Source organism: Mus caroli, chromosome 10 (assembly GCF_900094665.2).
Source record: "Mus caroli chromosome 10, CAROLI_EIJ_v1.1, whole genome shotgun sequence".
Lineage (NCBI taxonomy): Eukaryota > Metazoa > Chordata > Mammalia > Rodentia > Muridae > Mus > Mus caroli.
Window position 1 is genome coordinate 111,077,151 of NC_034579.1, and position 14,756 is coordinate 111,091,906.

The window sequence follows — 14,756 nt, forward strand, 5'->3', positions numbered from 1 at the left end:
CTTCTCTTCTCTTCTCTTCTCTTCTCTCCTCTCCTCTCCTCTCCTCTCCTCTCCTCTTCTCTTCTCTTCTCTCTTCTTTTCTCTTTTCTTCCTTGCGGGTGGTTATGCTAAGCAACTCTGCATTGCTTGGTTCTTACTATACAACCTAGGATGGCTTCAAACTTGCAGCCATCCTCCTGCCTTAGCCTCTTGAGTGCTCACCCACCTTCAGGTATTTTATTATAATGAGAAAGAGACTAATACGTTTTCCTAGTGTTCTCTCTCTCTCTCTCTCTCTCTCTCTCTCTCTCTCTCTCTCTCTCTCTTTTCCGAGACAGGGTTTCTCTGCATAGCCCTGGTTGTCCTTGAACTCACTCTGTAGACCAGGCTGGCCTCGAACTCAGAAATCCGCCTGCCTCTGCCCCCCGCCCCCCCAGGTGCTGGAATTAAAGGCGTGTGCCACCACTGCTTGGCTTTTTTTTGTTGTTGTTGTTAGACATTTTCTTTATTTACATTTTTTCTTTCTCTTGTTGTAATAAAACACTGACCCAAAACCACTTGATCGAGGGAAGAGTTTATTTGGCTCACACATCTTGATCACAGCCCAGCATTGACGGAAGTCCGGACAGGAACTCAAGCAGGAACAGAGGCAGAAACTGCGGAAGTATGCTACCTCCTGGCTTGCTCCCTGTGGCTTGATCAGCCTGCTTTCTAATATAACTCAGCCCTTCCTGTCCAAAGCCCTATACTGCTCACAGTGGGCTGGGCAATCCCTTGTCAATCACTAACCAAGAGAAAGCCTCACAAACATGTCACCAGACTCAGTTTGTGTCAAGTTGACAAAAACTAACCTGCGCGTACGTCATGCATTACTACTCAGACTTTATAATAGCACCATTATAAAAACCAACTAAGGTTCTAATAAAAATATAAGCATTGCTCAGTCTCTTAAGGGGAGTTTTCATTCATTATCAGTGTATCCCGTTACACCTCCCGACACTTCCTCCATTGAAGTTAGAGTCTAGGACGTTTGCTCTCTGAGAAGCAAAAGTTTCATCCCAATTGAAAATCAGACCTGCGATGTCCAGTCTGTTGCTTGGTACAGGAGGGAAACACTTGGCTGTTTTGCAGTATTTACATAGCAGAGTTGAAAGTTCAGCCAGTTTTTAAGTTTATTTAATCAAACTACTACCTGCCTTAAAATGGTAAAACTTGCTTTGCTTTTCTTTTACTAATGACTTTAAACATCGCTAAGATGTTTGCCTAATCATAAGAAAACATACACCAGCTTCCTGAAAATAGTATATATGGGGGGAAAATCTACTATAAACCAAATGAACTTTATAGTTTATCAACATCTTCCTATTCACCAAGAATGAAGCAATGGAGTAACAAAAAAAGAAAGCCTCCGCATATTATACAACAAGCTGTATAAAAAAGGGAAAATGTAAAATAAAACAGACCCATGCACTGAAGGTTTAATTTTGCCCAAAGGGAAGTGTGCCTGCAGCACAGAGATGTCAGTAGCAGGCCTGGGCATTTCCTTGTGTAACTGAGTACCTTGACCCAGTCTGTGCTAACACTAGACCTTGGGTTACAAAGTATCCGACTAACCTGTGCAAGGAAGCAGTGAAGACTGAAGCTGCCAACCAGGCCATCAGCCTTATTGATGTGATCAAGCCAAGAAGAGCTGGACAGCCAGCTCCTTTGGCAGGTGTGCCAGTGGTACCTACAGCTGTCTATCATTCCCAGGAAGAGTAACCCCTGATCATCGTCTTCAGGCAGAGGGCAACCGGAAGCTTTATTCATGGGAGAGTCTGGAGCCTGCCCTGTGCTCTTTCCTCTGCTGGTTTTGATTTGTATTTTAACTCTATGATAAATCATAATCATGATTAAGTGACTTTTCTGAGTCCCTGAACTGAGCTATTAAACATGAACATGGTCTTGGGGTCTCCTAACTTGGGGTTGGTTAATGAAAGTAGCCCAGAGGATTCTGAGGCTTCCAGAATGTTGACAGATGGCTAGAATATGTCTCTCCAAGAAATGGTCAGCCTGTATATATGTATACATGCATGTATGTATATATGTATATGTGTATATGTGTATGTATGTATGTGTATATGTACACACGTACATATGTATATGTGCATATATGCATATATGTGTGTATGTACATGTGTAAATATGTATATGTATGTATATATGTGTATATGTGCATATATGTGTATATATGTATATGTGTATGTATGTATATATATGTGTGTATATATGTGTATATGTGTATATGTGCATATACGTGTATATGTATGCATGTATATATCTGTGTGCATATATGAAAGAGTACATATATCATGGTGTGTACTCATGTGCCATGTGTGTACAAATGTGTGCCTATGAAGATGTGGAGGCCAGAGGAGTGTGTCACAGTCTGCCTAGTTACTTTGAGGCATTGTCTCTCTGTGAGGTGGAAGCCAGTGTTTTTCTAGCTAGGCTGGCAGCCAGCAAGCCTCACGAATCCTCTTGCTTCTACCCCATCAGTGCTGAGGTAACATGTATGCATTGGACCACACCCACCTTGTTACATGGGTGCTGAGCCAAGCCATCGTAACTGCCGTGCCATCTTTCCATCCAGACTCAGATTTTTACTCTATCTCCAAAGGAGCCCTGAGCAGGCTATCTGGCCTAGTGTAGCAGTTCTCATCTTGTAGGTTGTGATCTCTTTGGGGGTTGAATGACCCTTTCATAGGGGTTGCCGAAGACCATCAGAGGACACAGATATTTACATCACTATTCACAACAGTAACAACTACAGTTACAGTAGCAACAAAAATAATTTTATAGTTTGTGGGTCACCACATGAAGTGCAGCATTAGGAGTGTTACCTTGGCCTAGTGGGTAAAGGCGCTTGCCACCAAGTCTGATAAACTGAGTTTGAGCCTGCTGGTCCACATTGTGCAAGGATGGATTTGACTCCTTCGACCTCCATACTCCTGCAGCGATACATGCACATGCATGGATGCATACACACACACACTACACAATAAATAAATGTGATAAAAGTTAAGAAGGAAGAGGTTAGAAATGTAAGCTGGCTTACTTATCTAAATACCATGGGAAAATAAGAATGGGAAGAAAAAAAAAGTATATGGCTTCCTGCCCTATAATGTGAGCTAAGACATTAACTGTAGACAAGTCTCCAGCCCAAATTTCCTCACTTCTGTGCAACCCTTGAAGCTATGGGTACGTAGTAAATGCTCAGGAAAGAAATACTAATTGGTTGAAATTAGGAAATAAATCAGTATTTTGCAACATGACTTTCCATCCTGCTTTCTTAACTCTGTGTCAATGACCCAGTGAGTGCTTTAAAATTTCTTAAGGAATGAAAAAAATATGCCCTTTAAGGCAGGACTCTGACTCTCTAGATTACCAACTCCTCTGTCTTAAAATCGACAATATTGTAAAGGGGTCGGTCACTTCAGTGCATAAATATCACGTTTTCAACATTCTTCGCATTATCCTTCAAAACTGTCCAGATGGTCTTTAAAGGCATAAGGTGATTGAGAAAACGCTCTAACCTATGGGATAAATGAGTCACATGGCGGGGAAAGTCTGACTCCGTGTGGACTTCCATTCTCTACGTCATGATTCTTCCGCAGGCCCAGCCCTCATGATGTCAGGAGTTCCAGGAGTTCAACCAATGTGGGGGGCCTGGATCCAGCACTTACTCATACTGAGTGGAAGAAATCTGCCTGAACGGGTGGAGGAGGTAACACGCAGCGGCTGCTGATGCAGGGGAAAAGTGCAATCAGGATGTAGGTTTTGTCTTACAGAGGACCGACCGGCTCAGAGTCGGGTCCACGGAGATACCGTTGAAATCTCCCTGTTACATCCACCACCAGTTTTCAGAAAGAAACTCTGAACTGAAAGGAAAAAAGAAAGTTCGCAGTCCCCCCCCCTTTTTTTAGTAATGCGATCACACCTTGGCTCCTGGTGGCTTTGCCACGGGCTTTGAAGGATACCACGGTGGCGAATGATTCTGCAGGCTCACTATTGGTCAGACTAGTGAGGTGTGAAACCTCTAGTTTGCATGTACAACAGAAAGTGCTTTACAGGCAACGCACAGAGAGATTTCTCTGTGACATTAATGAGACAGGAAAAGGTCAGAAAAGGATGTGCTATTGGAGTGACAGCATTCTAAATCAGAGACCCTGTGCCCTTAAGAGGAAACCTAAGATGGTTCCCTTCCCATGTGGGACACCAAGACCAGACAGCAATCTGCAGGAATAGATGTCATGTCAAGGATGAGACCCAAGTCAAAGCACTCAGGAATTGGAAGGGACCAATAGGGCACCAGGTGGAACACAGGTTGTTGAGGGTTCAGACTCTTGGTGGATTTTGCATTTTGCTTGCCTATGAAGTTGTCAAGCTGGGATGCCAAGACCAGGATTCCACAGCTTGTATTCTTAGTAAAGGAATAGCACACTATCCTCTCACCAATTCTACACAAACCCAAGCTCCATTGGATTTAACTCTTTCAACTTGCACACCTGACATAAGAAATAGAGACACATGAGTTTTAGTAGATATTGATCAGTTAGGAAAGGCACTGGGAAAGGAAATATCTTAGCTATAGATTCAGTTTTTCATTAACCAGTTGAAAGAATCTAAACAAATCACTTTGATTTTTCTGGGTCTTTATGCAAAACAAGGGATAGACTATTGGTTGCTTCTGCCATTCCACAATTCTGTGTTTCGGTCAGACACCAAGTGTTATTAGAGAGTGGGTTTTAACCATGAGGTTTCTAATCTGAACATTTGGTCCAACTGTATGGATAGCTTTAATATGTATCTTTAATCTAGAATAGTAGTTCTTAACTTACAAATAATGGGAGCACAGACAAGGCCCCATAATGGATCCTATAGTTCTCTAAAAGTATTTTTCATTAAATATGTGTGTGTGTGTGTGTGTGTGTGTGTGTGTGTGTGCTGGGGACAGGGCTGTGGTCATGACATGCTGTGCCTATGAAGTTCAGAGGACAGTTTGCAATAATTGACTCATCTACTATGTGGGACCGAAGATTTGAACTCAGGCTTTCAGGCTTGATGGCAAACACCTTTACCCACATAGCCAGTCTGCTCCCCATTTTTCTTAATCCTTCTCTCCTGACACTGTATTCTGGTAGAAAAATTAAGATATGCATGGAATTGTCTTTGACTTTATTGCAGAAAACTTTCAATATTACTTCCAGAGATTCGAGGTTTGGATATTGATGTCTAAAAGGCACTGAGTGATAGCAGTGGGCCCGTGGTCACTGATGGTTTGACCTATAATGCTGTGTCTTACTGGAGGACCTTCTCTGATCTGCATTTCTCCTCAGAGAGATGGATGAGAAGCTTGTGAACAGCACTATTGGCCCCAGATTCTTCTCTGGATGTGTGGGAGCCTTTGACCTCAGCGCTTGGTTTTGCCTTTGTTCCTTCAGAAGACAACTCTACAAAGACTGTTTTTCTCTTTTACATATGAAACTTTTTACCTTTTTCTTCTTTTCTTATACTTTATTAACTATACATTGGTGTACAATTATTCGTCTTATGGAAACAGATTCCTTTCTCATACAATAGATCCTGTTTACAGTTTCCCCTCCTTCTCCTCCTCCTCCCAGTTCCTCCTCGCTTCTCTCTCATTGAGATCCACTGCCTTTCTATCTCACATCAGAAAGGAACAGTCTTCTATAAGATACAGCTGAACATGACAAAATAAATATGCAAAACACATGAAACTCAAGAAGAATGAAGACCAAAGTGTGGACACTTCGCCCCTTCTTAGAATTGGGAACAAAACACCCATGGAAGGAGTTACAGAGACAATGTTTGGAGCTGAGATGAAAGGATGGACCATCTAGAGACTGACGCACCTGGGGATACATCCCATAATCAGCCTCCAAACACAGACACTATTGCATATGCCAGAAAGATTTTGCTGAAGGGATCCTGATATAGCTGTCTCTTGTGAGGCTTTGCCAGTGCCTGGCAAATAAAGAAGTGGATGCTCACAGTCATCTACTGGATGGAACACAGGGCCGCCAATGGAGGACCTAGAGAAAGTACCCAAGGAGCTAAAGGGGTCTGCAGCCCTATAGGTGGAACAACAATATGAACTAACCAGTACCCCTGGAGCTCGTGTCTCTAGCTGCATATGTAGCAGAAGATGGCCTAGTCGGCCATCAGTGGGAAGAGAGGCCCCTGGATATTGCAAACTTTATATGCCCCAGTTCAGGGGAACACCAGGGCCAAGAAGTGGGAGAGGGTAGGTAGGGGAGCGGGAGGTGGTATGAGGGACTTTCAGGATAGCATTTGAAATGTAAATGAAGAAAATACCTAATAAAAAATTGGAAAAACATTGGGCAAGACAAACCAACAGAAGGAGAAGAGCCCCAAGAGGAGGCACAAGAATCAGAGACACACTCATTCTCACACGCAATAAAAATACTAAACTGAAAGCTATAATATAAATGCAGAAGACCTGTCCCAGACCCACGCAGGCCTCATGCAGGCTACCTCAGTCTCTGTGAGCTTGTATGTGCTTTGCTCATGTTGGCTTAGAGGGTTCTATTCTCTTGAGGTCCTCCACGCCCTCTGGTTCTTACATTCCTTCTGCCTCCTCTTCTGTGGGGTTCCCTGAGCTCTGACTTAATGGTGGCATCCGATGTAGAGCTGTTTGTTCCAAGGTCTCTCCCTCTCCCTCTCCCTCTCCCTCTCCCTCTCCCCTCTCCCCCTCNAACCTGGTTATTATAGTCAGTCTCTTTCTCTCTGTCTCTCTGTCTTTTCTCGTCCTCGTCCTCGTCCTCATCCTCATCCTCATCCTCATCCTCCTCCTCCTTCTCCTCTTCCTCCTCCCCCTCCCCCCCTCCCCCTCTCCCTCTCCCTCCCTCTCTCTGGTCATGGTCCTGGTATTTGTTCCCGTCTGCTGCAGAAGGAAGCTTCTTTGATGATGGATGAGTAAGACACTAAGCTACAAGCACAGCAGAACGTGCCATTAGAAGTCATTCTGCTGCTACCAAATATCTCAGTTAAAAATGGGGCACAGATCTCAACAGAGAATTCTCCACAGTGAAAAGTCATATGGCTGAGAAACACTTCAATGTTTAACATCCTTAGCCATTAGGGAAATGCAATTCAAAACGACTCTGAGATCCCATCTTACATCTGTCAGAATGTCTAAGATCAATAACACAAGTGACAGCTCACACTGGTGTGGAGCAAGGGGAACACTCCTCTACTGAGGTTGATAGGGCAAAGATCACTTTTAAAAATTAATAGAGAACATAGAACGGTCCCCGTCATCAGGTGTTAGCTAACGAGACCACACCATTTTCTAGCATTAATGGTAAATCACATTTAATAAAAAAGCTGATTTCCTTCAAACTAGAAGGAGTAGCATTGGAACTGTTAAAAAACTTGAGGGCAATAACTCAAAATAGATTCCTTCCCCCCCCCCCCCAGAAAGGTTCACTGTGTAGCTCTGGCTGTCCTGGAACTCACTCTGTAGACTAGGATAACCTCAAATTCACAGAGATTGCTGGCTTCTGTCACCTGAGTGCTGGGATTAAAGGTATGAGTTACCACGACCCTGCTAGTTTTTTTTTTTGTTTTTAAAGACAGATTTTCATGATTCTTAAACTGGCCTTCAAGTCTCCAGCGGCAGAAGGTGACCTCGAACTCATGATCATCTTACCTCTGTTTCCATCTGCGTTTCATGCCTATTTTAAGCCAGGGTTGTTATACAAGCACTCTACCAACCGAGAGATGTTCCTGACTGATTCAAATGAATATTTGTGTGTGTGTGTGTTGTTTGTGTATAAATCTTTATGCTTATGTATTTGAGGGAAATAAATTGTGTCACAGAAGCAATGAAACACTTTCTGGTTTTAAGGAAATCAGTGGGCACTGGGATGGGGGTTGGGGGCATGCATAGTTATCTCGTATATGAGATTGGGGAAATTGAGAACTCATGAAGCACATAAACAAAGTACTAGCCATGCACAGAGGATAAAGTCTGATTTGAAGCTGGAGGTTTGGGGGAGAACCAAAACAGATGATGGTTTTCATCTGGGTCAAGATAACTGGGTACCACTCTGAGATGCTCAGGTAAGGGAAAAGGGACACATGGCCAAAGGAACTGCATGAACAAGATGCATAGTGTTGTTAAACATCTGACATTCCCAAATAACAATCAAGCTTTAATTGAGCCACTAGGAATGCCGGGAAGAATTCTCTCAACTTTCCGTGGATCGTTTGGTTGAGCCTTTGGCTGAAGTCTGAAAGAAAATGCTAGTGTTAAGCTCACTGTATAAATGTGGAAACTGAGTCACAGATCATAAATATGCTGACTCAAGACCCCGAGGCTAGAATATGAATGGTTCAAGTCTGCACCCATAACCACTGCGTAATGTTAATGAATACAGGAAAGGCAGGAATACACCTGGGCTGGAACTGAAGAGCAGAGGGCCTCCTGCCCCATCCTGAAGGATCGAATTTCATAGATAAGTTACCAAAGACAGAGAAGGAAACTTTTAGTGTTTGAACTTGATAGGGGAAACAACTTTAAGTCATTAATCCTTATTTGGGACAAGTGTGTGTCTAGTGTTGGACTATTCATTGGGATAGCCTTAGCCACATGTGGGTATGAGAGTTAGAAACATGGCTAGTCCTGAAGTGATTTCTGCTGTGTATATAGGATACCCACTAGGCTTTAAATATTTAGTGGCAGAGGAATTGCAACTCTTATTCATCATAAATCTTGATACAAATTGGTACCTTGGGTGTGTTGATTGAAATACAATATCTAATGAAGTATTCTTGCATTTTTACTTTTATTTCATTTTGCACTTTTTCCCTTTTATTAATGGAGGAACTAGATGATTTTATTTTACCTATGTGGTCCGCCTTTTCTTCTTTCTGGGCAGGTTGACCCTGAGTGATTTGTAGTAGGTATTTTACTAAACACATCCATTGAAGAGCTTCCTCACCACATTGGCTTTTTAACTATACTCTTTCCTTGCTTTTCTGGTCATTTGCAAGAAAAGTTTGAAAAGGCTTCCCCCATTGCATGGTTTGAGAAGCTCAAGAGTTTCCTTTTATTCAGCCGTCCCCAACCACAAACAAAGGCTCCCTGTGCTGTGCTCTGTGGATGAGAAATTCACATTACAAGGGCAAAAAGGGGGAGACGTAAAAGCAATTTCCAGCCCCCACCCCAAATGGTGTGAAGTAAAAGTGCTTTCAGGGAATCCCACAAGAATGGCACAGGTGGGCACAGTGGGGCTGTCTCATCGTCAGAGAGCCCAAGGAGTCGAAAGGAAACTCTAACATGCCACAAAACCATAGCTGTAATGCAAAGTAACTTAGCTCCCCCCACCTATCTGTCACCATCTTAACTTAAAAAAAAAGAAAAAAAAAAACTTGTGAAAATACGTAATCCCGAGGAGCCTTCGATCAGGTATAAAACTGGAAGCCAGAGAGGTGCAGGCTATAGCTGCCATCGGCTGATCTAGAGAAGACACATCAGCTGATCCTTTGGACCCTCTGACTTAAGACAGAAGTTCTGGGCTTCTCCTGCTGCGGCCTAGCTCTGAGACAATGAACGCTACACACTGCATCTTGGCTTTGCAGCTCTTCCTCATGGCTGTTTCTGGCTGTTACTGCCACGGCACACTCATTGAAAGCTTAGAAAGTCTGAAGAACTACTTTGTAAGTATGAATTCTTAATAATGCTTGTGGTTGGCCGTGGCTGATGTTGACTTGCTACGGTGAACGCCAGGCTGCCGTCTCTGGTCCCCAGTCATTTTGAGAAGATGGGGTGCTACGTTGCTATTTGCTGGAGAGGTGTTTATTGAATTAATGATCTCTATATTGATTTAACCCTCTGTCCAGCTTACTATGGAGTTAGAGGGCAATTACCAATCTTCCCAAAGATAGGCATAGTATAGGTACAAGGTGCAAAGATGCTGACGTAGTGAGTTCTTATTATTTAGTCGTGATAAAAATGTCCTTACCTCAATGGTTCTTATTCCTTCAGACGTCTTGAAAGTGATAGTGAGAGATGGATATTACCTCCAAAACTACCCAGGGAAACAGCTTACCACTTATAGTAATGGGAGGCAAAGTTCTTAATGTTTTGTTTAAGAGATGCCCCTCCCTTGAGGTTGCTTTGCCCTGAGGAGTAATTTTGAAATTCTACTACAATCGAATTAGCACCAAAGCCAGCCGCTCGGTGAGGTTTGATGAGACTCTATATTTCTCAGAGTTCTGAGGATTTCCTCATTTGTGAATTTTTTTAAATTAATGGTTAACAGAAGCAGATTTTATATCCTTAGAATTTTATAATTTGTCCCAAATGAATATACTAGTACACATATAGCTATTACCATAATGTTCAAGCATCTACAGTCAAGCCTCTCCTCACAGTGTAAATCAAGCTGCCTCCCGTATGTGTTTGGAACTATTTCTTAAAGCAGCAATGAAGCCCTATTAGAGCACAGACTGATGTTTCAGAGGCCCGGACCATAAGGGGGCAGTGTGCACAGTGGGATGATTCTAATGATTTTCTCTCTCCCTTTCTTAATTTGAGAGTAAGTTTCTTTTTAGCTCACTATGATTACTTGGGGGTACTTGAAACCTCGTCAGCTTTGTTGAGTTTATTTGTGGCCTTGCAGTTTCAAGACTGGGCCAGGATATCCTGCAGCTAAAAGAACGTAACAGTAACAGTGTTTGGCTACATGCAGTCTTTTGGGGGATACTTGTTGTTAGAAGTAAGTGGAAGGGCCCAGAAGGAAACCTGTGACCATTATCAGCACTGAATTCAACACAACTTGATAGATATTTTCAGGGCCGTTGGTGAAATAATTACAAATCAATTTTTTTTCTCTTCTCCTCAGAACTCAAGTAGCATAGATGTGGAAGAAAAGAGTCTCTTCTTGGATATCTGGAGGAACTGGCAAAAGGTGAGTTGACGATTTCTCCCCTCCCAGTTTCCCTGTTGTTTTTAATGGGTCATTTCTCAAAATCCTCTCTCTGTGTTGTTTCCCAAGGATGGTGACATGAAAATCCTGCAGGGCCAGATTATCTCTTTCTACCTCAGACTCTTTGAAGTCTTGAAAGACAATCAGGCCATCAGCAACAACATAAGCGTCATTGAATCACACCTGATTACTAACATCTTCAGCAACAGCAAGGCCAAAAAGGATGCGTTCATGAGTATTGCCAAGTTTGAGGTGAGACGGCTTTGCAAATTGCTGTATTGTTGGTTTTTTTTCTTTTTCATTGTCTTTAATGATCAAGCGGTAGAAACTAACCACTCATCAGTTGATAAAGCTAGGCGGTGAAGCAGGATCTCATATGTTTCCCCACTGCAGACAGATTGGGAGGAATTTTTTTTTCTTGTCAATTTTGGAAAAACACAGACAATCAAACTATTGCCCACATGCTGGGTAAATGCACTGAGGAGGAGGAGGCAGAACAGGGGAGCATTGAGCAGAGGTCTTGTGGTCCCCTGGGTGTGTGATGGAAACTCTTGCTTAGGCTGGGAGGTTGTATGTTAGTGGAAAGAGCAGTGGGTAGGAGGGAGTGAGAAGACTTGCATTCTCCTCCTCCTCCTAGTTAGGCCACAAGGAGGAACGCTGACTTCAGATGACTCACACGACTGGCTGGGGTGCAACTGGGATCGCTACCTAAGTTTTATCTCTTTTGTCAAAAACAAAACAAAATGAAACCTCCACAGTGTCACAGGTAGAAGATGAGGATGAGGGAAGGAAAGGAATCAGGCTCTGAGGAGACTTCTGGGCATCCTACCCCTCGGCTCTGGTTAGCCTCTAGTGCTATGCAGCCCAGTTTGTTTTCAGGCGAAGCAATGGTAGACATCCTTTAAAAGGATTGCTTTATACGTCTTACGAAAGGCTTGGTCAATTAACTTTCAGATATGGCGGTAGTCCAGCCATTCATGCTTTATATCATGAAACTACCCTAAAAGTACCTTTAAAGTATGGCCGTGAGATTCCAAAAGGTAACTTGAGAGCATAAAGACTATTCTCAATCTTCTAAATGTTACATAGAAGGCCAAAGGCCTTCCAGACGTCCTTGGGCTTTGATGATGAATGACGTCAAATGAAAGGGACAGGTGTCTTGTTACATTTTGTGGCCTAATTATTCACGCTCACCTTTCAGTCTACCTGAGTCTGCCTCTAACTAGCCTCCCGCTCTCTCTCAGGAGCAGGGAGATGGTAGCCCGTCTTAGTCCATGGACTAGAGATGGATGAAGTAATCATTTCTCACTGACTTTGCTTCTGCCTTTCCATTCTGCTCTGGCTAAGTCTCTTGGAGTCTTGCCAATGTCCTGAATCACAGGAAATACATTTGTGTTCACAACACACAGTTGGGAGAAACCTGTAACTCCCCAGGCCTTGGTTTTATCTTTTTGGAAACCCTGGGTCTTGTGCTTCCTGTGGGTGACCTGTGACAAGCTCTTAACTCTTATCCTATATTGATGCATTGTCAACATGTTTTATGAACACACACACACACACACACTTTCCTTAGTAACTAGTCCTATAAACTTCTGTGTCTTTCTTGGAAATGTAGCAAGGGAGTCATTGTATTTTCAGTATTAGAAACAAACAAACCAACCACATAGCAGTAAATGGTCTTCATTTTGTTAAGCACAAAATTGCCCAAGTGGCCCTTGTGGTTAGAATGAAGAAGTCTAAGTAGTTAAATTAATGATGGAGAAAGCAGAGAAGAGGAAATATTGTTGCACCTCCAAATTGTGACTACCCTCTGTGTCAACAAATTGATTATTACTAATCTGGTCATGATTTGTGTTTATTTTTAATCCCATCCCAGAAATGATGACACCGATCTGATTTGGGAGAAAATTGAAAATATATATTTTTTTCATTTATTTTGGACTTGGGTTGTTCCCACAGTACTTAGACTGTTGGTGGCTCTCAGATTGTGGCTTGTAGAGAATCTCTTGGTGGGACTTAGCTCACAAAGGCATCTGGGTCTCTGGGCTCCTTGGTAGATCTCCAAAGCATTCTGCTAGAGCAAGGGGAGCCTTGGCTAACATAAATGTTTTTCCTGGTCTGAATAGAGAGGACTAATCAAAGAAGAAGGTGGTAGAACTTGTAGATAAGAGATTATCTTGCCAATATCTTCATAAGAAAATAGGTTCCTGCAGGTTAAGTGTCTGATTCAAGTTCAGAGTTACCGTCTATTCACCCCCACCCTTCCTCCATCCCATGCCACCCAGGAGTCTCTTTAATTCTCCATTTTGAGTTTTCTGTAGCAGTTAAGGGAAAGGTGGATGTGTGATGTGTGAGGTGGCTCAGCACACTCCCTGTGGTTCAACTTGGAAATCATGATGGTCTTAACTGCTACAGAAGTGAATACCACAAGTAGAAGGAATATATTGCTGTACTTTTCTTAAAAGGAAGATTTCCATCTTCACTGACCATGACGTAAAAACAAAAATAGCCCAACAGCTTGTATACTTGGAATTAATTTCATTTTTTTTCCCCATTAGGTCAACAACCCACAGGTCCAGCGCCAAGCATTCAATGAGCTCATCCGAGTGATACACCAGCTGTCGCCGGAATCAAGCCTCAGGAAGCGGAAAAGGAGTCGCTGCTGATTCAGGGTGGGGAAGAGATTGTCCCGATAAGAATAATTCTGCCAGCACTATTTGAATTTTTAAATCTAAACCTATTTATTAATATTTAAAACTATTTATATGGAGAATCTATTTTAGATGCACCAACCAAAGAAGTATTTATAGTAACAACTTATATGTGATAAGAGTGAATTCCTATTAATATATGTGTTATTTATAATTTCTGTCTCCTCAACTATTTCTCTTTGACCAATTAATTATTCTTTCTGACTAATTAGCCAAGACTGTGATTGCGGGATTGTATCTGGGGGCGGGGGACAGCCAACCGGCTGACTGAACTCAGACTGTGGCTTGTACCTTTACTTCACTGACCAATGGGGAACATTCAGAGCTGCAGTGACCCGGGGAAGTGCTGCTGATGGGAGGAGATGTCTACACTCCGGGACAGCGCTTTAACAGCAGGCCAGACAACACTCAAATGTGTCAGGTAGTAACAGGCTGTCCCTGAAAGAAAGCAGTGTCTCAGGAGATTTGACACCTGGTGCTTCCCTATACAGCTGAAAACTGTGACTACACCCGAATGACAAATAACTCGCTCATTTATAGTTTATCACTGTCTAATTGCATATGAATAAAGTATACTTTTGCAACCAATCATGCCGTGTCAGACTTCTTCTAAGGGAAGGCTTGGGTGAATGGACCACCTAGTGATGAATGGGACGGAAATAAGTCATTTTTAGCTGTGGGAATCTTGGAGCTGCATTAAGACCCATTAAGTGTGGGGCTTTTCTCTACTCACAATGTGCTCATTTTCACTGCTGTGGTTGGCAGCTGTAGAGCTCCTGCAATGTCAAGTTTGCAAACTGCTTAGCTCGGCATACGGATGTGTTTCTCCGCTCTTTCAGCGACACCCTAGCGTGTAGGCGCACGTCATTGGCGTATGTCTTAGAGTTTCAATTGCTGTGAGAAAATACCATGACCAAAAGCAACTTGGAGAAGAAAGGTTTTATTTCAGCCCTTAGACTGTAGTTCATTGCTGAGGTAAGCTAGGGCAGGAACCCCAGGCAAGGACTTGGAGGCAGGAACGGAAGCGGATGCCATGCAGAGACATTGC

At 42.8% G+C, this 14,756-nt stretch overlaps 1 protein-coding gene across 1 annotated transcript; it reads left to right on the plus strand.

The window, feature by feature from the left end:
- Positions 1-9,506: 9,506 nt before the first annotated feature.
- On the plus strand, positions 9,507-14,296 carry Ifng (interferon gamma). The gene is made up of 4 exons (XM_021175069.1): positions 9,507-9,726; positions 10,914-10,979; positions 11,067-11,249; positions 13,556-14,296. The coding sequence occupies exons 1-4, from the start codon at positions 9,616-9,618 to the stop codon at positions 13,661-13,663; spliced, it is 468 nt and encodes a 155-aa protein (XP_021030728.1). The 5' UTR covers positions 9,507-9,615; the 3' UTR covers positions 13,664-14,296.
- The last annotated feature ends 460 nt before the right edge of the window (positions 14,297-14,756 follow it).

Excerpts from the sequence above, each read along its gene's own strand:
- Ifng (XM_021175069.1), top strand. The coding sequence starts at position 9,616 with ATGAACGCTACACACTGCATCTTGGCTTTGCAGCTCTTCCTCATGGCT. Across the intron at positions 9,727-10,913 it reads AAAGTCTGAAGAACTACTTT|AACTCAAGTAGCATAGATGT; the intron begins GTAAGTATGAAT and ends TCTTCTCCTCAG. Across the intron at positions 10,980-11,066 it reads TCTGGAGGAACTGGCAAAAG|GATGGTGACATGAAAATCCT; the intron begins GTGAGTTGACGA and ends TTGTTTCCCAAG.